The sequence below is a fragment of the Schistocerca cancellata genome, chromosome 2, assembly GCF_023864275.1.
Source record: "Schistocerca cancellata isolate TAMUIC-IGC-003103 chromosome 2, iqSchCanc2.1, whole genome shotgun sequence".
NCBI classification, from domain to species: Eukaryota; Metazoa; Arthropoda; class Insecta; order Orthoptera; family Acrididae; genus Schistocerca; species Schistocerca cancellata.
In genome coordinates, this window is record NC_064627.1 from 400,740,390 (window position 1) to 400,767,586 (window position 27,197).

The following is a 27,197-nucleotide window of genomic DNA, read 5'->3' on the forward strand; positions in this document are numbered from 1 at the left end:
ATATATTCTCTTTACTTCGGTCATCATCAGTTATTTTACAGGCCAAATAACAAAACCCATATATTACCTTTAGTGTCTTGTTTTCTAATGTAATTCCCTTAGCACCACCTGATTTAATTCTAGTACATTCCATTATCCTTGTCACGCTTTTGTTGATATTTATCTGATATCCTCCTGAAAGGAGAACATTGTCCATTCCGTTCGACTACTCTTCCAAACCCTTTGCTGTCTCTGACAGAATTTCAAATTTTTATCTTCTAAGAGAAGTCGTAGGGTCAGTATTGTCTCGCGTGTTCCTATATACAAGGTGATTCAAAAAGAATACCACAACTTTAGGAATTTAAAACTCTGCAACGACAAAAGGCAGAGCTAAGCACTATCTGTCGGTGAATTAAGGGAGCTATAAAGTTTCATTTAGTTGTACATTTGTTCGCTTGAGGCGCTGTTGACTAGGCGTCAGCGTCAGTTGATGCTAAGATGGCGACCGATCAACAGAAAGCTTTTTGTGTTATTGAGTACGGCAGAAGTGAATCGACGACAGTTGTTCAGCGTGCATTTCGAACGAAGTATGGTGTTAAACCTCCTGATAGGTGGTGTATTAAACGTTGGTATAAACAGTTTACAGAGAATGGGTGTTCGTGCAAAGGGAAAAGTTCTGGACGGCCGAGAACGAGTGATCTGGAGATGTTATCTGTTACGAGTGATCTGGAGATGTTAGAGAATTGGCGGTTCTCTCAGCTCGAACAAGAAGCACAACAATTCATATTTCAGAAGGATGGAGCGCCACCACATTGGCACTTATCTGTCCGTAACTACCTGAACGTCAACTACCCGAGGCGATGGATCGGCCGCCAGGCAGCCCGTGACAGCACTTCATCACTGGCCTCCAAGAAGCCCTGATCTTACCCCCTGCGATTTTTTCTTATGGGGGTATGTTAAGGATATGGTGTTTCGGCCACCTCTCCCAGCCACCATTGATGATTTGAAACGAGAAATAACAGCAGCTATCCAAATTGTTACGCCTGATATGCTACAGAGAGTGTGGAACGAGTTGGAGTATTGGGTTGATATTGCTCGAGTGTCTGGAGGGGGCCATATTGAACATCTCTGAACTTTTTTTTGAGTGAAAAAAAACCTTTTTAAATACTCTTTGTAATGATGTATAACAGAAGGTTATATTATGTTTCTTTCATTAAATACACATTTTTAAAGTTGTGGTATTCTTTTTGAATCACCCTGTATATCTCCGTAATCCAAAGTGATCTTCGCCGAGGTCGGCTTCACCTAGTTTTTCCATTCTTCTGTAAGAGATCTCTGTTAGCATTTTGCAACCATGATTTATTAAACTGATATTTCGATAATATTCACATCTGTCGGCACTTGCTTTGTTCGGATTGATAATTATTATATTCTACTTGGAGTCTGAGGTATTTTGCCTGTCTCGTACGTCTTCCGCACCGTATGGAAGAGTTTTTTCGTGGCTGTTTCTCCCAAGTCTGTCAGCAGTTCTGAGACTGTCATTTACTCTCGGAGCCTTGTTTCGATTATGTCTTACAGTATTCTGACAAATTCTTCTCGCAATATCATATCTCCCCGTTCATCTTCATTTACGTCCCCTCTTTCATTTATAAAAAATGGTTCAAATGGCACTGAGCTCCATGGGAATTAACGTCTGAGGTCATTAGTCCCCTAGAACGTAGAACTACTTAAACCTAACTAACCTAAGGACATCGCACACATCTATGCCAGAGGCAGGTCTCGAACCTGTGACCGTAGTGGTAGCGCGGTTCGAGACTGACGAGACTGAAGCGCGTAGAACCGCTCGGACACAGCGGCCGTCTCCATTTCTATAATACTACCCTCAAACTCATCTCCCTTCCTGCTTAGACTCTCTATATACTCCTTCCAGTTTTCGGCTTTCCCTTTTTCCTTAGTACAGGTTTTTCAGCTGCGCTCTTGATATTCATACAGCCACTTCTCTTTTCTCTAAAGGCTTCTTTAATATTCCTTTATTTGCTACCTATCTTTTTCCTAGTGATACATGGTTCTAAATCATTACATTTGTCTTCCAGCAATTCCTGCTTAGACTTTCCGCACTTCCTGTCAACTTCATTTTTTAGACGTTTGTATTTCCTTCCCGCTGCTTTATTTACTGTGTTCTTTATTTTCGCCTTTCATCAATTTAATTCAATATCTCTTTTGTTACGCAATAATTTCTGTTAGTCTTGTCTTTTTGCTTTTATGATCCTGTGCTGTCTTCACTAATTAATCTCTCAAAGCTACCCATTCGTCTTCTACTGTATTCCTTCCCCTGTTCTTCTTCAATCTTTCTCTAATACTTTCTCTGAAATTCTCAACAACCTCTGATTCTTTTAACTTATCCAAGTCCCATCTCCTTATTTCCTTAATATCCCACCTTTTTGCAATTTCTTCCGTTTTAATCTACACTTCATAAACGATAAATTGTGTTCACAGTCCACATCTGCCACTCGAAATGTCTTACGACTTAAAATCTGGTTCTGAAATCTCTGAACTACCGTTGTATAATCAATCTGAAATCCTCCGTTGTCTCCAGCTTTCTTTCTCGTGTACAATCTTCTTTCAATATTCTTAAACCATGTGTTAGAGATGATTAAATTATATCCTGTGTAAAGTTCTACCAGGCGCCTTCCTCTTTCATTTCTTTCCCCCAGTCCATATTTATTCATTATTTTTTTTTTGTCTTACTTTTTCTACTGCCAAATTTCATTCCCCCATAACTTTTAAATTTTCGTTTCCTTTAACTCACTGAATAGCGTTTTTATCTCTCAAAGTAAAGCATAGAAAAGAATTCAGAAACACCAAATAACAAAATTTCATACAGCCAACTAACCATTTCATGTTACTTACGAAAGAAAACAATAAAGACCACATGTCATACATAATTCCACACAAGAGGAACTTCTTGCGTATAGTTAGACTTTCAGTATAGTGTACAACGGAAAGAACAAAGTATTCAGAAGTGAAAATTCGTGACCAATTCACTGCAGAGGAATAACTCGATACTAAGTCGCCGGACAGGAGCAAATCAAGTGTGAGAGATACATGACCAAAAGAGTTACATATTATAGACACAAAGAAGCAGTTAACATATCGATATAGGCCCTGTCATAAAATAAAACATTTATAACCTAATACAACAGAGAAGCTCCACGTGTTGCGACAACCACAACAAAACGGCAAACTAACATAAATTAACATAATTTTACCCTTATTTTGATTAACGTCATTGCTTATGTCTATTGTTTGAAGTATAATAGTTTTATTATGTGATGTTACTTATTTCGAATTTTGTATTTTGTATTTCTTTAGTCATGAGTGTCGCACATCTTTTCTGTTCGCCTTTAGAATTCTAGCATATAGTTATTCCTCTGCCATTGAACGGGGAACGGCATTTTCTTTTTGGCTGTTTTGTTTGTAAGCACGAAGTTTCTCTTTTATCGAGTTCCGTACGATATGTGAAGTTTTTATTGTTTCCTTTCGCAAGCAACATAAAACGATTCGTTGATTGTATGTGACCATGTTATTCGCCGTTTCTACATTGTGTTTTCCTTTGATTTGCGTTGATAGAGTTACCTGGATGATATTCGAGGACCGATACCGATGGCAATAAACAATAAATTCGACACAGCACTGTGTTATTCATATCTCAGATTATATTTCTGTTATTGATTACACCTTGAAAAAAGTGACTGACGGTTATTTCTTTGTGATAAAATTTACTATCTTAATCTATATTTCACCAGATGTTGTTTGGCAGATTCACAGCTGACAAACATGAAGACTGATGCACAAAATTCCTCGTGTATTTAATCAGTGACTCACGTGGTTAAGCCTATCGTTCAGAATGCATCATCGCAGAGAAACAGAATGTATCATCTATATGAGTCCAAATTGAAATCTGTCTTTAAATCTTTCGTTCTGACAAAAATCATTAGTTAAATTTTTACGTTATATCTCTGAATCTCTCATTCCTAACTTATTGTAGAATGAGGACACCAGTACGAATTCACGAACATACCTTCCTTCTTACCTTGAAGTTTTACCGTAGTGCTGAACATATGATGATGCTGGTCTTCATTCTCTGTGAAACACAGTATTTCGTTTGCCACACATCTTCAAGTGAACTATCGAGAATGTAGCAGAAGTTATACCTTGAATAAAGCTTTCAACAAGCGCTAAATTTCTTCCCCCTGTCTTCTTACCTTCGGCCACTTTAAGTAACAGGCCAACCAGACAATATTCACATGAATACCGAAATTTGCCCCTAAAACTTAATCCACACGTCCACAGTTTATTGTTAAGCTAATACGTCTTTTGGACAACTAATCTTTATATGAGACCACATCAGTCCTAAATTTTTGCAAAACGCCATTTTAGTTGGTCAGAGCAGGAAAAATATCACGTCAAGCGCGATTAAATAGCGCATAGTAAGACTTATTAATTTTTACTTTACGTAGTTCCTTTCACATTTAAATTTCGTTTCTGCTAACGTGCTAAATGATTAGATTGAGCTTTATCTAAAAACAGAATATAACAATATAAATAACAAAATTAAAACGGTAAGTCCGCTGTTGAACAAGTAAAATCAAAAAGCAAGAAGATCAGAGTTTGCGTGAACTAATATCACGTAAATAATTATGTAAACTGTCCCATGTGCTGTACTACCCATGGCTGCAGTACGTGCAATATACAAATCTGTGCGAAACTTGTCGATCTTTGTTTTCAGATTCACCTCGCAGTAAGTGAACTTCTTATTTCGATTCAATAGCCATATCATCTAGTTCACGGGCGTCACACAAGCTGGTCAAGTCTGATTCAAACTCTGATGATGAAAACTCAAGTTTTCTGTTGTTATTTGTACGGTTTTTCTTAGCATGACATGCTTTCTTCTTCGTAATTTTTTGTTCCTTCCTGATCTCCGCAATACCACTGTGCATGGCGTAGCCGTTAAAATTGTGGAGTACTGCGTTTAAGTATTTGATTACAAAATCAGAAAAACTGTACGGTTTATTAAAGAGAAAGCGCTACACTAATTCAGCAAGTCAGTAACATGTTGTTCCACCTTTCTCCCTTATGCAAGCAGTTATTTGGCTTGGCATTATAAAATCTCTAGGTAGTTGGAGGGCCCTACCCATAATGCTCACTTGGGGAGCGATCCGGCGACCCTGCTGGCCAAGGTAGGGTTTGGCAAGCACGAAGACATGCAGCAGAAACTCGCCGTGTGCGAGTGGCATTATCTTGATGAAATGTAATCCCATGTTGGCTTGCCATGAAGGGCATCAAAAATGGGCGTACAATATCTTCCACGTACCGCTGTGCTATAAGGCTGTCGCGGATGACACCTAAAGTGGTCCTGCTGTGAAAAGAAATGGCATCCCAGACATTTACTCCTGGTTGTCGGGTCGTATGGCGGGCGAGAGTTAGGTTGATATCCCATCGCTGTTCTCGGTATCTCCAGGCAAATCTTCGGCCTGAAATCTTACTGACTGGAGTAGTACTGTCTTCAGTAATGTGTTTCGCTTCGAATTGAGTCCCGATAACCAGAAAAGAGCACTCCAACCACCTCGTGATTTGGACAATCCAATACGCTAATTGGACATAATTTGGTACGATATCACTCAGGAGGACATCCAATAATTCCATTGGTCAATGCAAAGTCGAATAACTGTAAATATGAAAGTGAACCGAGATTTCAGGTCTGACTTACATTAAGCTGAATAACTGCTTGTATAAGGCCCAGAGTTGGACGAATTGCTGAATTTGTATACTTCTTTCTCTTAAATAAATCACCCAATTTTTGTGAAATTGTAATCATTTGTTTGTCAGTATATGCACATCAGGTCTACCGATTTCCGTTACATTTGGATAATTCATTCGTGTTGAGTCTTTTTTTCTTCCTTTTTATTTTTGTCTTAGAGTGTACATTTGTTAATATATTTGCAAACGTACAATTATAATAACAAAGAAACAAGTAACACTGTGGGGCTGTAGGACGCAGCTAGCCATTGTGCGCCATTTCAGCTCGACATTGACTAAATACGTTGCAACAAATAAGCATCAAATGCAGTGTATTAAGCATTCTATCTTCGGATGTAGAACCACATGACGATTGTCCTTGTTGTATATGAATTTAATAATAACTTACGTACTTGGTCTTGCCTTTTAAAATTCACGCTTGAAAAACTGCAACGAAGGGTGACAAAACGTACATAATTTCATGCATCAAATGTACTGACTTCTTCCTCCCACCGAACGAATAGTTTCAAAAATCACTAGCATCCTTCAGGATCTTACTGGTTTAAAAATGACAAAACAGAGAGATGTGTCATATTCTATTTACAAAGTTGTACTGCTGCGTATGGGAACCAAGACCCACTCTTACATGCACAGTGATACAGGCCTTTGGAGGAAAAAAAATACAGGTTACCGTCAATATTCTACCAAAGTTTGTGGACCAGGTTTTGACATCCAACCCCGGAGACTGGACCGCTGGTGGACCTGCAGAGGCCAGGCGGTGTCCATCGAGGGTCGGCAGCAGACAGCGGCGTCGTAGTGGAGCAGATGTTCGTTTGTAGCTGTGGCTCGACGTGAACTCGCTCTGCACGGCGGAGCGAGGGTCTAAAATAGTTTCGCGCTTCAGGATATCAAAAGAACTATTCTAGGTCTCGGATGCAAATAGATTTCCCCCCCCCCCCCCCCCCCGCCTGCGACCCCTGGTGACACTCCCTAGGGCCACCTACAGGAACTGCTGCAGAACAGTGGCGGAGAGCGATAGTGTGGCATTTAGGCAACCCGCGGAATTTCTATGCCAGATTGGTTGCCGGCCGTACAAACGGAACGCTGCAACATGTCAGTCCTCTAAGGGAAACGACCTGGAGACATACGAAAAATAGTGACTTGCCTCGAGGCAGACATGAACTGCGTGAGAGGAAGAAAACACGTGAGTAAGGAAATATTTAAGGACGTAACGAGCTTCGTGGCATATTCATTACTCGGTAACTGATGCTCGGAATGTTGATCACCGTTGATCGTCACGAAACATATTTCCGTCATTGATTGTTTCACTTGATTATATCATTACAGGATTGGTGATGGATTTATTTCCAGTATTTCACATAATTACTGACCCAATTACAAAATTTAAAATGCTGTTCGACATATTAATTTCTTGTTTACCAGTTTTGGTTTTGAATTTATAATTAGTGAATAATACGAAACGAATAAAACCAACCTAATAGGATTTTATGTCTTAAACGTAAAGGTTTTACATGCTTAATGCCAAACATTTACTCATTTGTAAGGTTTCAGTTGTCTGAAGCTTTTCTACCACGGGAGTTCGATTCTTTAAAGAATCGTTACTGGTCGTTTACTAACCCACTAAGATACTTGAAAGAGAAAATAACTGTTTCAGCAACTGAAAAGTATTTAGGCTTGGACTGATACATGATCCATCCACAAAGGGCTCTTTGAATCGTTCTCTTTTCTTCCATTTGTCAGTGTCTCACGGAAATATGGCTCTTCGATCTTTCTTCCTTGCTTGTGTATAATTCTTATTTTTTGTTTGTGCCTTGTAGGACTTCTACTGAGTACTGTCGAAATATATTTTTGTTGCAGCGTCCCTGACCTATAACTACTTTTTTGGCAGTATTTCGCGCCTACGTTGAGACGCCGTGGTTGTCCTCCTGCAAAGCGCTGGACAGCTCACCCATAGGACCGTTGAGACCAACAATTCCACAAAACTGTGCTTGTTGTTGCACCGGAACAACGCAGAATTCTTTTAAATGCTTCATGTGGATAGGGTAAAAACTAATGTGATTAAATTTTTTCAGTATTTTTCATCTCAGCAGTCGCACACCGATGGCGAATGTGACAAAGGCTGACACCAGATATAGGGTCTCACGTCACATTTATTCTTTTTATTAATGTTGACTACCTATGTGTTATCAGCACCTACGACCATTTCAAAATGACATAATTTCCAAACTGCAATAATGGATGGGTTAATAAATAATGCAGTCGATGGCGGATATGAGGCCATGTAAAAAAGTTTTGCTCCTCTACCCTCACCGACATGTCTGCACAGTTTATAAATCCAATACCATACTCGTCACTATACGTCATTATTTCAGCAATTTTACGATCTCTGGGTGTTCACTCCGCTTCCTGTTCCGACTTCAAAAAGGCGCTTTGAATGATATTGTTCATATCCCTCTGAAAGACATAAGTCGAAAAAGTTCTCGGGAGTAGACGACATTTTCTCAGCCTTGGGAGAGCCAGCCATGACAAAACTCTTCGTCTGGTGTGTAAGATATATGAGACAGGCGTAACGCTATTAAAATATCGTAGTAATTCCAACTCCAAAGAAAGGAGGTGCTGACAGGAGTGATTGTTACCGAACTATCAGTTTAGTACCACAAGATTGCAAGATACTAACACGAATTCCTTACAGGAGTATGGAAAAGCTGGTAGAAGCCGACTTCGAGAAAGATCAGTTTGGATTCCGAAGGAATGCAGGAGCACGCGAAGCAATACTGACTGTAAGATCCATCTTAGAAGATAGGTTAGGGAAAGACATTCTCCGTTTTTAGTGTTTGTAGACTAAGAGAAAGCATTTGAGAATGTTGACTGGAATACTATTTTTGGAATTATGAAGGGAGCAGGGGTAAAATGCAGACTTCGAAAGACTATTTATGGCTTTTACAGGAACTAGACGTGAGTTATAAGAGTCGAGGAGCATTAAACGGAAGCAGTTGTCGAGAAGAGAGTGAGACACTGTTGTATCCCATCCCCAGTTTTATTAAATCTGTGCATTGAGGAAGCGATAAAGAAAATAAAAGAAATTTAGAATAATAGTTAAAGTTAAGGAAGAAGAAATAAAAACTTTGACATTTGGCGATGACGTTATAATTCTGTCACAGACAGAAAGGGTTTTGGAGAACTGTTGAACGGAATGAACAATGTTCTCCTTTCAGGAGGATATCACACAAACATCAACAAAAGCGCGACAAGGATAATGGAATGTATCAGAATTAAATCAAGTGATGATAAGAGAATTAAATTATAAAATAAGATTCTTAAAGTAGTAGAAGGAGTTTTGTTATCTGACTAGCAAAATAGCTGATGAATACCAAAGTAAAGTGGATAAAAATTATAGACTGGCAATGTCAAGAAAATCATTTCCGAAGAAGAGAAATTTGTTAACATCGAATATGGATTTAAGTGTTAGGAAGGCTTTTCTGAAAACGTTTTTCTATGGAGTGTAGTCATGTATGGAAGTGAAACAAGGACGAAAAACAATTTAGAAAGAAGAGGATAGAAACTTTTGAATTCTAGTGCTACAGAAGAATGCTTAAGATTAGAAGCATAGATCACGTAACTAATGAGGAGGTACTGAATAGAATTGGTGAAAGAAGAAATTTGTGGCACAACCCGCTAGAAGGTAGATAGGAGGGATACGTTGACAGGACACATTTTTAGACATCAATGGATCAGCAGTTTACTATTGGAGGGAAAGGGGGGCGATACAAATTGTTGGGAGAGGCCAAGAAATAAAAACAGTAAGCACATTCTACATCTACATCTGCATGATTAGTCTGCAATTCACATTTAAGTGCTTAGCAGAGGGGTCATCGAACCACAATCATACTATCTCCCTGCCAGCGCGCGGGGAAAACGAACATCTAAACCTTTCTGTTCGAGCTCTGATTTCTCTTATTTTATTTTGATGATCATTCCTACCTATGTAGGTTGGGCTCAACAAAATATTTTCGCAATGGGAAGAGAAAGTTGGTGACTGGAATTCCGTAAATAGATCTCGCCGCGACGAAACACGTCTTTGCTTTAATGAATTCCACCCCAACTCGCGAATCATATCTGCCACATTCTCTCCCCTATTACGTGATAATACAAAACGAGCTGCCCCTACATTCTGTAGGATCTTAGTTGTGGTATTTATTAGGAGATCAAAAGGCTATGTGGCTCTGAGCACTATGGGACTTAATATCTGAGGTCATCAGTCCGCTAGAACTACTTAAACCTAACTAACCTAAGGACATCACACACATCCATGCCCAAAGCAGGATTCGAGACTGAGACCGTAGCGGTCGCACGGTTCTAGACTGAAGCGCCTAGAACCGCTCGGCCACACCGGGACATCAAAAGGCTTGCACAGGGTAGAGTATCGTGGAGAGCCGCATCAAACCAATCTTCGAACTGAAGACCACAACAACGACGCATCCCTCTATGTGTTCCTAGCGTTTCTGCCTTACATCTCTGGGCATTTTTCATTTTCCACTCGTATAATGTATAGTTTTGTAATGAACAAAGCCCAGTCAGATTCTTGAGCTGTGATTACTGTGGTGTTCCGCAGGCTGGGCAAGAACGGCGCGCCCTTCGAGAGCCGCATCCGCATCCCACAGCTGCGCATCAACGCGCGCTACACCAGCAGCGGCGTCCTCATCATCCTGCCAGCCTCCGGCAACGGCACCTTCCAGTCCACGCTCGGTGAGTACCGCACTCTACCGGCAACCACTGCACTCGGGGCTACCGAAAACTGCGCCCACTTCTTCATGCTAGTTGTTAACAGAACATACGTGATTATCTAATACAATTAAATGTCGTTGATATGTTACGTGGCCTAGCTAGTACGTATTTTCTTCAGACTGTACACTACATGTGTTTACAAAGTTTCGATATGTTTCTCTACCTTTCCATCAGAGACAGTGAAATCGAGAAAATACATAGCACTCAGTTTCCACACTTTTTGAACAAAAATCCTTCACTAAATTAATGACATTAAACGATGTCTGTGTCCTTTTAGGAAAGCTAGCAAATCACCGAGTATAGGGCAACCATTATAAATCATAAACCATTTTTGCTATCTTTGGTCTGTAAGAAGATAAAAAAAATTTATTACTCATGTAGTTACACGAGCGATAGATGTCGACTCGAGAACATGCCGTGCAATGGAATGAGATCATGCGTTACGTCAATCGCAATACTAAGAGCGTATCCAGCGAATGGCATGGAAGGACAGTTTCCCACCCTCCTGTACGCAAAAAAAAAAAAATCTTCGCAAAGAGAACGTGCTTCCTGCCCTGCCAAACAGACGGAATTATTAATTCAGTATCAGTTTCAAGAAATGGAGGATAAGTAATGGATACCCACAGCCATTTGCCATGAAATCTCAGATGTTCTCTGTCATTCACCATTAAACCAACACGATACCCTCCCCCGCCCCCCTATTTACACACATACACAAACACCGACTCACACAAACACACACACACACACACACACACACACACACACACACATATATATATATATATATATATATATATATATATATGTGTGTGTGTGTGTGTGTGTGTGTGTGTGTGTGTGTGTGTGTCTGTCTGTTACGCTACACCCAGATATTCAGAATGCGTAAGCTGATAAAAAGAATTTAAAAAAAAGGTCAATTGCCTTGTGAAATGATTTGTCTAAAAGTAAGAAATTAATAAATTAGAAAAATATTTCACAAGCTTTTACGTTCTCCGTCGGCACCTCGCTTGCTCTACATAATTTCAAGCATAATTTAAAGGCCCGTTAAACGTTTCTCTGATCTGTTTTATGCCTTTCTTTGAGACAAATCATTTCACAAAGGAAATGACGGCTTTTTTCAATTTTTCATTTTGTTTTACAGTTTTGTTCAGAAGCCATGAAATACAATCCATTTTAAAAATCCATGGTTATTATTATTAAGAGTATACATACCAACAAAAGCAGAGAAATTTCAATTTGTGACGATGAAATTTCGGCCAAAATCCCATTAGTTAATATGTAGGGAGTCTTCTTTGCGCTCCACTGAAACATATGACCTCCTTGTTTTCACGCACACATATGTGCTAGTTGATAGGGGAATAAAGCTGTGAAATTCAGCTGGTGAGGCGGTGGATGTGGGAGACAGTGTGAGCGGCGCCTACTCATGCCGTTTGTGTGTGTGTGTGTTTGTGTGCCTGCAGGCGACATCGTGGCGGTGGTGCGCGGCAAGGTGAGCACGCCGACGCGCGACGGCCGGCAGTACCTGCACGTCGACACGCTCGACGTCGACCTCAGCATCAAGACGGTGCGCATGGCCGTCAAGAAGGTCTTCAACAACAACCGCATACTCAGTGAGTACAACAACAACAGGCGATAATTCCCGACATGCAGTGTGCCATAGCCTCTCACACCTTCCTTCTGACACTTCCTCAGTTTCTCTAACTATATCGACTGGAAACAATGAAAACTACTGCATTATCGGTAATTGCCAAAAAAAAAACACTCCTTTTACATGTATCAGCGTCCTAAGAGTTCCAGCACTCAGTGCAGAGGTCTCGGGAAGCAAATAAATATCCCCACTTTTCTGCCTCCTCGCAGCCTTTTAACATGTTACCGACTCTACAGTTGTTGTTATTGTCTTCAGTCCAGTGACTGGTTTGATGCAGCTCTCCATGCTACTCTATCCTGTGCAGGCTTCTTCACCTCCGAGTAACTACTGCAACCTACATACTTCTGAATCTGTTTAGTGTATTCATCTCTTGGTCACCCTCTACGATTTTTACCCTTCGCACTTCCCTCCAATATTAAATTGATGATCCCTTGATACATCAGATCGTATCCTACCACCCGATCCCTTCTTCTAGTCAAGTTGTGCCACAAATTCCTCTTCTCTCCAATTCTATTCAGTACCTCGTCATTGGTTAAGGGATCTACCCATCTAATCTTCAGCATTCTACTGGAACACAACTTTTCGAGAACTTCCATTCTCTTCTTGTCGAAACTATTTATTGTCCATGTTTCACATCCATACATGGCTACACTTCATGCAAATACTTTTAGAAAAGACTTCCTGACACTTAAATCTATACTCGATGTTAACAAATTTCTCTTCTTCAGAAACGCTTTTCTTGCCATTGACAGACTACATTTTATATCTCCTCTACTTCGACCATCATCTGTTATTTTGCTCCCCAAGTAGCAAAACTCATCTACTACTTTAAGTGTCTCATTTCCTAATCTAATTCCCTCAGCATCAACTGACTGAATTCGACTACATTCCATTACCCTTGTTTTGCTTTCGTTGATGTTCATCTTATATCCTCCTTTCAAGACACTGTCCGTACTGTTCAACTGCTCATCCAGGTCCTTTGCTGTCTCTGAAAGAATTATAGTGTCGACGGCAAACCTCAAAGTTTTTACTTCATCTCCGTGGATTGTAATTCCTACTCAAAGATTTTCTTTTGTTTCCTTTACTGCATGCTCAATATACATATAGAATAACATCGGAGATAGGCTATAGCCCTGTCTCACTCCCTTCTCAACCACTGCTTCCCTTTCGTGCCCCTCGACTCTTATTACTGCTACCTGGTTTCTGTACAAATAGTAAATAGCCTTTCGATCACTGTATTTGACCCCTGCCACCTTCAGAATTTGATATAGAGTATTCCAGTCAACATTGGCAAAAGCTATCCCCAAATCTACGAATGCTAGATACGTAGGTTTGCCTTTCCTGAATCTTTCTTCTAAATTGAGTCGTAAGGTCAGTATTGCCTCACGTGTTCCAACATTTCTACGGAATCCAAACCGATCTTCCCAGAGGTTGGTTTCTACCAGTTTTTCCATTCGTCTGTAAAGAATTTGTGATAGTATTTTGCGGCGTGACTTATTACACTGATAGTTCGGTAATTTTCGCACCTGTCGACACTTGCTTTCTTTGGTATTGGAATTATTATATTCTTCTTGAAGTCTGAGGGTATTTTGCCTGTCTCATACATCTTGCTGACCAAATGGTAGAGTTTCGTCAGGGCTGGGTCTCCCCTGGCTATCAGTAGTTGTAATGGAACGTTGTCTACTCCCGGGGCCTTGTTTCGACTTAGGTCTTCCAGTGCTCTGTCAAGTTCTTCACACAGTATCGCATACCCCAGCTCATCTTCATCTACATCCTATTCCATTTCAATAATATTGCCTTCAATTACATCGCCCTTGTATAGACCCTCTATATATTCCTTTCACCATCCTGCCTTCAGTTCTTTGCTTAGAACTGGTTTTCCGTCTCAGCTCTTAATATTCATACAAGTGGTTCTCTTTTTTCCAAATGTCTCTTTAATTTCCCTGTAGGCAGTATCTACCTTACCCCTAGTGCTTTATGCCTCTATATCCCTACATTTCTCTTGTAGCCATCCCTGCTTAGCCATTTTGCACACTCTGTCGATCTGATTTTTGAGACGTTGGATTCCTTTTTGCCTGCTTCATTTACTGCACTTCTCCTTTCCCCTTTCATCAGTTAAATTCAATATCTCTTCTGGTACTCAAGGATTTCTACTAACCGTCGTTTTTTTACCTACTTGGTCCTCTGCTGCCTTCACTATTTCATCTCTCAAAGTTACCCATTCTTCTTCTACTGTGTTTCTTTCCTCTGTTCTTGTCAATTGTTTCCTAATGCTCTCTCTGAAACTCTCAACAGCCTCTGGTTCTTTCAGTTTATGCAGGTCCCATCTCCTTAAATTCCCACCTTTTTTATTTTTGTTTATTGGGTAGTCGCGTGGTTTGAGGCGTCTTGTCACGGTTCGAGCGGCTCTCCCCGTCGGAGGTTCGAGTCCTCCCACGGGCATGGGTGTATGTCTTGTCCTTAGTGTAAGTTAGTTTAAGTTAGATTAAGTAGTGTGTAACCTTAGGGACCGATGACCTCAGCTGTTTGGTCCCGTAATATCTTACCACAAATTTCCAAAATTTTCCCACATTTTTGCAGTTTCTTCAGTTTTAATATACAGTTCATAACCAGTAGATTGTGGTCAGAGTCCACATCTGCCCCTGGCAATGTCTTACAACTTAAAACCTGGTTCCTAAATCTCTGGATTACCATCATATAATCTATCTGAAACCTTCCAGTGTCTCCAGGCGTCTTCCACGTATACATGTTGGAAAGAATTACGTGGCAGATCTACTATGTAGGAGGTTCGTCCTTCATTCCCTTTTGCCTGAAAATCGTTTTCTTTATGCACTGTTTTATTATACAATGTAACATTAAATTTCAAGCTTTTATTATTACCTCTGTATTTCTTCCAGAATGAAATTTTCACTCAGCAATGGCGTGTGCGTTGATATGAAATTTCCTGGCAGATTAAAACTGTGTGCCCAACCGAGACCCGAACTCGGGACATTTGCCTTTCGCGGGCAAGTGCTCTACCATCTGAGCTCCTGCAGGTGAGCCATGTCTCCGCAATTGCCCTTTCTTCTAGGAGTGCTAGTTCTGCAAGGTCTGCAGGAGAGCTTCTGTTAAGTAGGTTCTGGCGGAATTAAAGCCGTGAGGACGGGTCGTTAGTAGTGCTTGGGTAACTCAGGTGGTAGAGCACTTGCCCCCGAAAAGCAAAGGCCCCGAGTTCGAGTATCGGTCCGGAACACAGTTTTAACCTGCGAGGAAGTTTTATGTATTTCTTAGTAACCTCCAGTTTCGCATCACAGTACGTATGACAAACAGCGGAGCATAATAGAAGGCGTACAGGATGATTCCGCGATAACGTCACAGGGTTGATGGAGAAGGATCACTGTATCAGTTAGAGGTAAGGGACCCTTGTCAGGAAGCGACTGAATCGGAAGTTAGGAGCGAAAGTCGTTCTGATACTTCTGATAGTCCTCCTCTTCTGCTAAGGACTCTCCTATTTCCACATTTCGAGAGAAAGTAGTATAGACGAAAACGAGAAAAAATGCCTAGCAATCATGGGCTCTAAAATGCATACCTTAAGAGGCATGAGCACATCTTCTCTAGAAGAGATTTGTTTCACGGTAGGAAAGATAAAAGTACTCATAGCTATGAAGATATACGCCTTGGATCCCATTTTGTCTTGTTTTAGTGCATACCATCTTCTTCCAAAATATGCAAAGCAAAGATTTTGGGGTCCAGAGATAGCAGAACGGTTTTTGCTCTTAGCTTTCGACTCTGTCGTTTCGGGATCAGGGCACTAACCTCAAGTTGATGTATTTACCCTTCTCCATCAACCGTGAAAGGTTGTATCATCGTCACAGAATCACCCTGTGTACTGAAATGACCAATAATATGTCATTCTCCCTCTTTGCTGTTTTCTTCTATATTTTTTGAGTAGGCGTGAAAATAGAGGTAGGGGTGGTAGGGGAGAAATTTTCTGATTTATTTTTCCAGTATGTACTTGGAAAAAATAATTTTTTTATTTTCAATTACTAAATGTTTTAATATCATCTTCAAGAAGTATATTAATATAATTCTATTTCCTTTAGCCCATATTGTTAAAATTTTGTGTAATGTGTTCAGTTAGTCTGCCTTTAGCCCATAACGTTGAAATCTTCAGTTAGTCTGCCTTCAGTCACGTTTGTGCTATACCCGTAGGACATGACACTACATTTTCGTATTCCGTGTGAAAATTTTGAGGATTAGAGTAGTGCTCTTTGGCATTATTTCGTTTGCATCTCCCATTATCCATCTTCTATATCCCAGGATCTTCCTCCCATTTTCCCTTCAATCTGTTTCTTCTATTCTTGGCGTTCCACTACACTGCCCAGAACAGAGTATTGGAGATGTTTTTATGTTTTTATTACGCCAATGTATCAGACGCAGGAGTTTAATTTTTGTTGCGGGTATCATAGGATAGAAGTATCGTCATTTCTCTGTCGTCTTCCTTTTTTATGTGTCTGGTATGGGGACTGAGGTGCTTTACAAGCACGCGTACAACATATTGACATGCGTTATGTTATCTATGAGGTGTAGTCTCCTTCCTTCGTAATTTCTCCCAAAACATTTGGTTCATGGCCACTTCGGTAGCCGAATGTTTATCGTCGCTGTTTTTTGGTGCGGAGAGATCCGAGTTCGATTTTCGGTACCTCCTCGGATTTTTCTGAGTTAGGGAGATGTGGAACGTGGTCACCTCAGCCTCTTGGGGCCAAAGGAGGCATTACCAGGATTCATTTACTAGAGATGGTGGTTGGAGGAATTGTCTACATGTGATCGCAAGTCCTACGATCGTAGATCGCTACTCATACTGCCTTGCAGGGAGCAGGCAGCAAGTGGAACGGGCCTAAGGCCTAGTCCGTGTGTTATGTTTACATTTACATTTTGTTTAATGGTGTCTGAATTATAAGCGGCAGTCAAATGAAAACGACACAGATGGCGAAAAGTAAGTAAGCTGTTTATTATTTCAAAAGTAATCGCCTTAATTGTTAAAACGTTTATCGCAATGTGAGGCAAGATGGTCAGTGCCCTCATAGAAAAAGGTTTGCGTTTACCTATGGAAACATGATCGTAGTCAGGCGTAATTCTGTCCGTCCTAAGCAAGTCGACTGCCAAGAATGTCTTTTTGCAAGCCACCGAAAATTTTGAAATCACGAGGGTGTGTATTGGAATTGCATGGAAGGGCTACCCAGTCTGGCTTCTGCAGCGTAGTCGAAATAAACTTGGCAACATGTGGGCGGGAATTTTATTGGTGAGTTGATTCGACTAAGCTGCAGAAGTTTTGAAAGGATGTCTCTCTCCATGCGACATTCATATTTCTGGAGCCCTGAAGAAAGACATTCGTCGCCGTTGATTTTCTTAAGATGAAGAGGTGCACGCCTGGGTACAGTCATGGTTCCATAGGCACAAACATTTTCCCATGAAGGCCTTGGTCATCTTCTCTCACAGTGAGATAGACGTGTTAATTGTTATGGCGATTACTATCGAAATAATAAACAGTAACAGTAACAAGCTACATTTTCACTTTATTGTTCATAAGGAACAACTTCAAAATACCTACACAATCACTTATAGTTACTGCTGGTTCAATCTTCTTTTATAAATTTTATTAATTCTTAGGCCGGTGATTTTCTGGCTTTTTGGTAGTTTTAACGTTTCGTAAGTACAATTTCTTTCACGCTGGAATTGTGACGTGGAAATGCGTCGCCTTGTGCGTTCTGACATCTGTGCTGCAGGTGTACAATGCTAAATAATTATCGTCATGTGTTTCAGTGACTCTTCTTTAAGTAATAAGTATAATTCGCACGTTAAATGATACCGCAAGCTTTTGACCACTTCATACGTCATCATCGCCTGCAGCTGAATGGTCATAACTACTGCCGTGCAGGTAGTTTAGCTGGCGCTGTGTTCATATTTATGTGTAACAGACTACCAAAATACTTCGTGGTGACTTCAAGCAGAGACGAAGATGTGCTGCCGGTCATTCTGTCTAAGGAAGCCGTCGACCCCATTCGAAAGTAGTGCCTGAGTGTTGAAAATAGTTGCTCACCAGTCGTGGTACAGGTCTGATACATCTTTCCCTCGAGGTCACGAGAGTGGAAGCATCCTCTCCCTCCCCTCTCTGCCCTTCCCTTCTGCCCCTTCCCTGCTTCATTCTAGTAAGAAGGACACCGAAACAGTGGCTCGTGGGACACGTTCAGATCCACAGGAGGCGTGGAGGGAGAAGTGGCTCGGGAAGTGGGAAATTACGTTTGTTGTCGCTCTCAGCGCAGCGAAAGTGGTGGACGTCCTGTTAGCAGTTGCTTTTTCCTTGCCTTTCACTCTCCCAAAAGGCAAAGGTGACTTACAGCTGTCTCGACGCAGATGTATTTTGTGAGATCTTTTACATTAAGCTGATAAGTATCTCTAAATCTTGGGTTTAAGAAAGTTGTTTACAAGCAAGTCAAGAACACGCCTTTAGGTGCTTTACCTCATTTAATAATTGTGAGGCGACACAAGCGGAGGTATGATATATACTCGTAAATGTATTTTTCTTGTAATAATAAGATAAAAATATAATTATTGAAGGTCATTCTCAAGCACATATTACACGTCTGCTCTTCTGAAATTGGAGAATTCTGTTAGGTCTAACTATATAATCTTCTTCTAATTTACTTCCTAACAACAGTTATTTACGCTAATTATGATTTGTTGTGGCGATGTTCACCTAGCATAAAATGAGAGATACTGTAGCGGATGTCACATTACAGAACTACCACAAATGCCAAGTTAATTTCTTAGCCTTCAGGTTTCGACTTTTCTGTTGAAAGCTCACGTAGTTGCTTTCAGACTACGAATAGTTACCAGAGGTTTCAGCAAGAGAAAGGCCGCTTCAGCGCACCCGAAAAGTCGTTTTTTTAACGTTTTATTTTATACGGTGATGCGGTAATTCACACAGAAAGATTCAATGACGTTTTGAGTTTATTCCTTTAGTGAATAAATTAAATTTTTCGAATAAGGAAGCATGTGGAGTAAATGTTCCTGGAAGTGTTTGTTCCCCAGCCTCAAAACGAACACATGTGTTTTCATTTTAAGTCCCCAATAACAGTGAAATATTGGTAAGCCTCCTGTACACTAGACTACACATACAACATTGTTGAGTTTCATCAGCTCTTCACAGTTGTGGCAGAGAACCGGCAGAATTGCTTCTAGGCATTCGAGTCTTCGTCGTCAGCATATATATTGCGACCGTCATTTATGAAATTATAACAGGTATAGCGTGCAACTTTTTTCATTAGACCGGAAACAAAACATTCCTACCGGCTGGGGTGGCCGAGAGGTTCTAGGCGCTTCAGTCTGGAACCGCGCGACCGCTACGGTCGCAGGGTCGAATCCTGCCTCGGGCATGGATGTGTGTCATGTCCTTAGGTTAGTTAGGTTTAAGTAGTTCTAAGTTCTAGGGGACTGATGACCTTAGATGTTAAGTCCCATAGTGCTCAGAGCCATTTGAACCAAAACATTCCTACGTTTATTGGTACAAGTACTGTACGTAGCGTGTGGTGATAATTGTCACACTACAAGCAGTAATTTTCTTCTCTTGTTTTCCATGCAGTATTCGTTAGATGGGATAACACGTTATGTTTATCGATGTAACAATTATCATTACAAGACAGTAAAGTTAGTTTACACTTCAAATGTGGCATAAGCACTCCTAAAGCTTAGAAGGAACACTACATAATTAAAATCCTTCCGTTCAAGAAAATTATAATGCAAAACCTCGTTTTCCACATATAGTAGGTTGCCTGCTGGTCGCGTAATAGTTCAGTCAGTCACAAACAGTTACGGCGCGTTTACTTTGCCAACTCGCTACTCGCTGGCATGGCCCGGCGATGATCGAACAGGCCTCTGAGTCCTACTGTGCCATTTAATCTGCACTGTCACTGCTACCTACGAACCTCACCAGGCGATTCTATCAAGTTGGTTCTGTGTTTCTTGCCTCCACCGTCACCAAGTGTCCTGAAACTAGAGCCGTAATTGCTACTTTAAGGCCACACTACCATTTCCATGTTTGACTGTTCCTGAGTAGCGAGGCTCCGGCATAAACATACCCTTCGAACTCACATGACGGCACCTGCAGTGTTTTATTGTTTACTCATACACCCTCACCATACACTTCTGAGAGCAATGTTTCACTCCGACAGTTTTTTGACTTCAGTAAATCAGCTTATATTTTAACGCTGTACTTGAGCAACAGCATAGAACTTCCTGTTTTTGAAAACCATAACGATGAAAAAATCTTTGGAAGATATCCTTTATAACACAAAGAAGTATTAAAAAACTAAGATGTATTAGTTGTGTAAAATCGACCACAAGCTATCCCTATATTATTCCTCACTCCATGGTCTGAATCTACATGCTTCTATAATGGTAAATTACAACGTACCCTGCACATAAACACTGTAACTATACAGTTCTCACGTCCTGTAATTTCAGATTATTAGCCTAGCTAAACATTCCAGCATTATGAAAACACACAACGTTGTTGACAGCAGAAGTCTTCTCGGTAAATTATGCTGTATCGGCAAATTATGCGCATGCAGCCAGCGCACTAAGGCTCCCCCCGCCCTTGGGCAGCTGTTTGCGCCTAGTCTCCTGCATCAGCCACGCTAGCACATGTCCACCAGCCATACTTTTGTGGGTGGCGGGTTGCATACAATCGAGGGGTTCGCGTGAACCAGCAACGCTAAGTACTCAAAACCCACAGATCTGTTTTAGCGACCAGCTACAGTACACTAAGTATCCTTTATTGTTTCGAAGTTATAAATCTGATTCGATTCTGAAAGAACGGTTCTCAACTATCGTTAACCCCAATACCGAAATAATGTTTGTGACTACATCGTATTTCAGTATCCAAATTAATACACTTCGAGCTGTTTCATTTCAGATGGTTATCGTGACTGAATCTACATCATACGCAAATATATTTTTTTTCTGAGACTATCGTAATTATGTTGTTTTGTATTGCCGCTGTCATGCACTTCAACGCTGTCGATTGCGGGTCCGGGTTTCATCATTTCAGCCGCAGGAGACAAAAACACAAACCTATATCTGATTTCTAAGGCAAATTTCTGAAATTACGCACCAGTGTCAGTCTCGTAACCAGTACGAAGAGTGTACTATATGTTTTGTATCACCTTAACACGAGAACGATACACGTTCATTATTGTTTGTATATGTACCTTTCTTCGACTTGGACTGACAAGATGCTTACTGAGTTGTTTCACGACTTTCTACAACTAGTGTTATCTTGGTCGAATATTATGGCGTCTCTAAACAGCGCTTAGCTTCGACTCTCGATAAATGTAATTATTAGTTGTTAAATTTAGTAATGAGTGTACAGTAATCTAAACTGACATCACAAATCCACTGTAAGAGTTATAAATGTCAGTATTTACTAAATATTCGCACTTTTATGATATTTACGTGAGCGTGCTCTGACGGCGTCACATATTTTTGAGCTCATGATATGAGCCCAGAATATTCTCATGTTGTACGGAACATCACAAATAAGTAGCACTAAAATCGATCGTTACGATGTCGATCCTGTCATCTCTCCTACCATATACTTTGTTAAAGTTCAAAACATGCCCAGGTATTAAAAAAACCACATCGAAATAACAAAATTTGTCTTTCTGAAAATATAATGGTTCTGTATGATATGAACATTCTGTAAAACAAGACAACTGAATAGACGTTACTTCCTCACTCATTGTGATCAGATAATAGATCTGGAACTTGCGTAAAGGTAGTTTCTGAGCTAAGAAGGAATATCCTGTGTAAAAAAAGTTAAACACGCGGATAAGTGGTTTTTCGGTTTCAGAAGATCTGTTCAGGATAAAGAATTAAAATCCCAGACCTCAAAATCGATGGATTATTAAACAATGGGAAGAAGACAAGCTGACATACAGTGGAAAAAACCAACATACGTAGCAATTAATGCGGAATAATTACATTTTTAGCAGAAAACTTCTAGTTCTCGTACATCTTCTTCAACTTCTGTGAACCATGCCCATTTAGTTTTCATATCTTGAAAGTAGTTGTCTTTTAGACATCCTTGTTGGGCTGATTCGTGACACGTGGCCATACAATACTAACCTGTTGCGAATGGTGCCATCCACCCTCTCAGCGTATCTATGCAGCTCGTGGGTGTGACGTCTTCTATACTCCGTATCTACTTCGTTGCAACCCTAGATTTTTCTCAAAATCGTTCTTTCTTTGGCTTTAAGTTTCTCTATTAGACCTTTCATGTTCGTTGTAAGAGTGTCTTCCGCATACAGAGATTCCGATCGAATAACCGTTCAGTGGTGTGTAATTTTGGCGTTTATGGATATCGATCTTACGTGGCTTCAATTAGTTTCCCCTTCGTTATTGCGTGATACTATAGCTTCCTTCTCCGGTAGGTTATATCTATCCGTTCACGTAGGTATTTAAACTTTTCTGCCTATTTAATTTTTCCTATTCTGACCTCGTTTTCACTGATTTTATGTTTGTCGTAAAGTGCGTCTTGTGAAAGGAGACGTGAAGTTCATTCTTCACTGCCTTGTCTATAGCTAGTTGTTTTGCTGCCGTATCTATGGACTCTGAAAGATCACCAGATCGTCTACATAGACAGTCGAGTATAAGATTCATATACTTCGACCTATTTTCTGCCCCTGAATTGTTCATTTCTTTTCGCCATTCTAGGATGACAGTTTCTAAAGTGCAGGTGGAGAGCAGAGGTGTTAGTCCATATTCTTGTCCCACTCCTCTTTTGATTTCAAAGACATTAGACCCCTCCCCTGTAAACTTGACTTTGGAAGTGTCAGACTGATAGTGACTTTTGTTTTTTTTATCTAATTCCAAGTCTTCAGTGATTTGAAATAGTTAGATTAATGTACGTTTGTCATTATCTTTCTCATCTGCCTTGTTTACTGTCCTTTCTAAAGGCATATTTTTTTCATGCACAGACAAGTCACCCGTCACGGAAAATAAGCTTCGTTAACAGGATTTACACTTTTGGACTCAATCTCACATTGAAAGAGCATATAAAGTAAAAGCAAAATGAAGAAACATGTAAGTCCATTTAGTGTAATTAGAAAGTATTGTAAAGAAATGGATTGCGGTATTACAGCATTAACGGGACACTATCTTTAGGGAATTACTATGTCCAAACTATTCAACATATTCAGCTTTTTCATAAAATCCTAGCTTATGACGTACCAGACCAGTTACACAATTCTGTTGAAGACGTGCAATCAGACTCAGCATCTCGTTCACAATGGAGAAAAATAGAAGGGTTAGTAGCATCTGGCGTACTGTTAATCACTGTGGAAGAACTTCTGCTGTTCCCCAACAGACAACGGTCGTAGGTCTCTGAGTCTGTCTTTAGATGATGCAATTTTCTAAAGGGAGACTACATCATTAGACATTTCTCACAAAATGCAACACAAACTGCAAATAAACAACACCTGGTAGAGGTACTGGTAACTGAGCGTAAATAAATATACAGGAGTATCACTGGGTTTTAAGACAAAACGAACTACTTATAGCTGTAAGAAAGGTAGACACCATACAAACTTATCCCTCGTTTGTTAAGGAATTGTAATTTATGCTCAAAAAACCTCGCTTAGAAAACTCTCGCTCTACCAGATCGTCAGCTTTCATAGTAAATCTGTAACTCTTTTAATTTTCGATTAACGCGACAGGTAGAGAAGGTTGAGGGAAGGGCGTCCCCAAGCATCATGGGTACTGTCGTAAGCGCGTCTGGGACACAAAAATTCTCAACAAATAGCAGTGGGTGAGGCTACTAGAAGCATATTGTGCGTCATGTTAAAGCTGATTCGTAATAATTTAACGACGTGTGTCCTAAGAGAAATTTGGTCCACAGGGGACTGGAAGAGCAAATGGTGAATAGGGGCACTAAAAGTAAGAATAGAATACTATGTACCCTCTGACACACACCGTACTGTGGTTCGCATAGCACCCATGTGGATGTATGCATAACTAGATAAACAGAAAAATGTGGCATCTGAAACTCTTATCTTTCAGTTGTACGACTCTGAGGCTACATCCTCTCATTCCTGTGGTCCTACTTTTCTCCATTTCCGTTTAACACTACACAATCATATAAAGTCGTTGCATCAAACATTAACAGGTGGTGGTTCACGTCACGGGAAATAACGTTCATTACGGACAAAATATTCTCTGAAATTTCTCGGGGAAACTACATTTCTTCTGTAATTAGTCACGCTCCGCGAGGAAGAAGGTAGACCGAGCTTCCAAAACGTATTACTCCACTCAAATATATTGATTCTTAAGATTTTCTCGGGACGAAACAAACCAACGCTTTCCATGGACGCTGGGCGTCGTATGGCAGATGTGATGAGCGGTATTTGTTTGGGCTGATCCCAGCTACACCCTTTTAAAAGAAAATAGTAAATATTTGGCGAAACATCAGAAAAAATGTACATGAGAACTCTTATATATGGGGGGGGGGGGGTAAATCCGACCTAGTAATTTCTTGTGGCTATAAAACGCTTATCCGAGGTGGGATCTGAACGTTATATACGTTAAATTATAGGTAATATAAAGGAGCAACTGTTTGCAAAATATTTTTTTTAATACCATCAATAGTTTTTGTGATATTCGTATTTTAAGAAATGTCCATTTTTGCCATTTGCAAACATGGTGGAGTAAATCCGACCCCCTATTTGTTTGGTTGATTTTGCACAGAAATAGTTCTAAATGAACGTTTTTTTTGTGAAATAATTATAAGTAATTATGTTTTTTACATAAATGAACAACATATATTAAAAAAATAACAATGTTTAGATTACTAAATGTAGTGAAAGTTAAATGAATGTAAATTTTAATTGGAAAATGACGATTTCATTGGACCCGGTCGGATTTACCCCACCTTACATACAGAGATTGGGATAATTGCTAACTTAATAAGTACAGTGTCTTAGCTGTTTTTGCCTGCATCAGTCTTCTCGCAGACATGTCGCACCTGATGTTGTCTCCACAGTCGTAACAGCGCCGTGAAGAGAACTGTGCCTGTCAGTATAGACTGTTCTTTATGCGTCCACACGGCTATAATCCAATACCTGACCTGCTGCCGAGAGGAAAATAAACATTAATGGCTTGCTTGTGTCATGTGTACTTGGGGGTACTAGCCAATCCAAAAACATACTCCTCGCAATAGCTATAACTATTAGTCTGCAAATGAATCAAATAATGATCTAATGAGTTCAGCTCATTGCCCTCAGTCATCAATAGAAATATCTACATTTGCACTCCTAAAGCCCTGTATAAGCTCGAATTCTCAAGCTGGAGACAGGTTACGAATGATGTTTGTCAATACTACAACGTGGGAGAGTGGCAGGATGTGCCTTTTGTGTTCCCTGTGCCAGTTTTGTGCTGAGTGCCACAGCGCTGCCGATGTGCTGACGTGTCGGCCGTTGTCCACAGCGGAGGCGACCAACCTGTTCCTGCGCGAGAACGGCCACGAGGTGCTGAACGCGATGATGCCGCAGCTGCGCACCAAGCTGGCCGGCGTCTTCATGAGCATCGCCAACCAGCTGCTCAAGCACGTGCCCACAGACGTCTTCCTGCTGCCGGCGGAGCACGCGGCTGTCAAGCGCCGCGCCGCCCGCTGAATACGTGGCACTGGCCGCCGCTGCCTGTGTGTGTGTGCTCGTATCCAAAGACTTCACTGCTGCTGCAACTCCGCTATCGTGGCTCGCAGCCGATTACGGGCCCCACAAGAGAGTACTTTGTCGCGTACCTCTGGCCCACCTACTGAAAACTTATTTCCATTCTCGTTTCTTGTACCCAGCTTCAGCCTGTGCTGTTTGCATGTACTGTTCGTCCACAAAAATTATTAGTTTTTTTTTCAGCTCTTTCATTCTTTGAAGTAGAGTAAGTACTTTGTACTGACCCATTAGTAATTTTATTATTTAAATTAATAAAACTGTTTGTTTTTCCTTGCTTTTTTCAGTTACCAAATTAAAAATACCCTTAGGTGTACTTCTGGCGTGATGTTTTCCATGGTTTCTCCCCACTTGAGTAAATACGAGTGTCTGAACAACGATCTTGGTAGAGTTTTCACGCGTCTGGAACCGCTTTTTATTCTGTTCATATCCTCGTGCGCTACTAACGGATATTTCTTGAATTGCATACACCCTGTAAGTTCATACTGATTATGAAAAAGTAGTTCCTACGTGCTGTATATACGTATATGAGTGCAATCAATAGCTCCTTGGACACTTCGTTGAAGATGTGACTCAAAAAGCTTTTGAGTGCTTTTTTTAAAATTTGCAATGCTAATAGTTGCGTCAAGTAGAATATGCGCAGGTTGTTCAACAAATAACGGTCGAAAAAATTTTTACAGCCGTTAATGTATACAGGAAAATGTAGTTCTAAGTGCCTAAAATTTGACGTTTTTCTGCGTGTAGGCGAAGTTCTGAAAAATTTTAACCGGTGGCAGAGCCATAGAGAACCATCAAAATAACATCTACGCAAGACACTCGTTACACGGAACTTGCGCTAATTGAATCTGAAAGGTTTATATATCATGAGAAATGGCAGTTTTATTCGGAGTATTTGCCACTATGTGCATCTTTGGATACATGGAACTTGCGCTAATTGAATCTGAAAGGTTTATATATCATGAGAAATGGCAGTTTTGTTCGGAGTATTTGCCACTATGTGCATCTTTGGATACATGGACACATGAGTGATATGATGCTCTTTGGCTACCAGAGGTTGCGTTAGGAATAAATGATGTCACAGGCCGCTGCGAGAGAGAGAGTGTCGAGTGATTGGTGAGTGGCCAGCCGTGATGGCGCACATGGCCAACAAAGGGTGATAGCTGAGATCCTCCTCTCTGTGGCTGAGGACAGAGGTTGATTTC

General features: G+C 40.5%; 1 protein-coding gene across 1 annotated transcript in view; it reads left to right on the top strand.

Moving 5' to 3' along the window:
* LOC126145978 (circadian clock-controlled protein daywake) overlaps positions 1–26,219 on the top strand; it is a 91,809-nt gene extending 65,590 nt beyond the window's left edge. Inside the window, exons 5-7 of the mRNA XM_049915592.1 lie at positions 10,412–10,545; positions 12,048–12,197; positions 25,754–26,219. Of these exons, the coding sequence (XP_049771549.1) occupies positions 10,412–10,545; positions 12,048–12,197; positions 25,754–25,941 (472 nt within the window). The 3' untranslated portion in view covers positions 25,942–26,219. The remainder of the gene's footprint in view (positions 1–10,411; positions 10,546–12,047; positions 12,198–25,753) is intronic.
* The last annotated feature ends 978 nt before the right edge of the window (positions 26,220–27,197 follow it).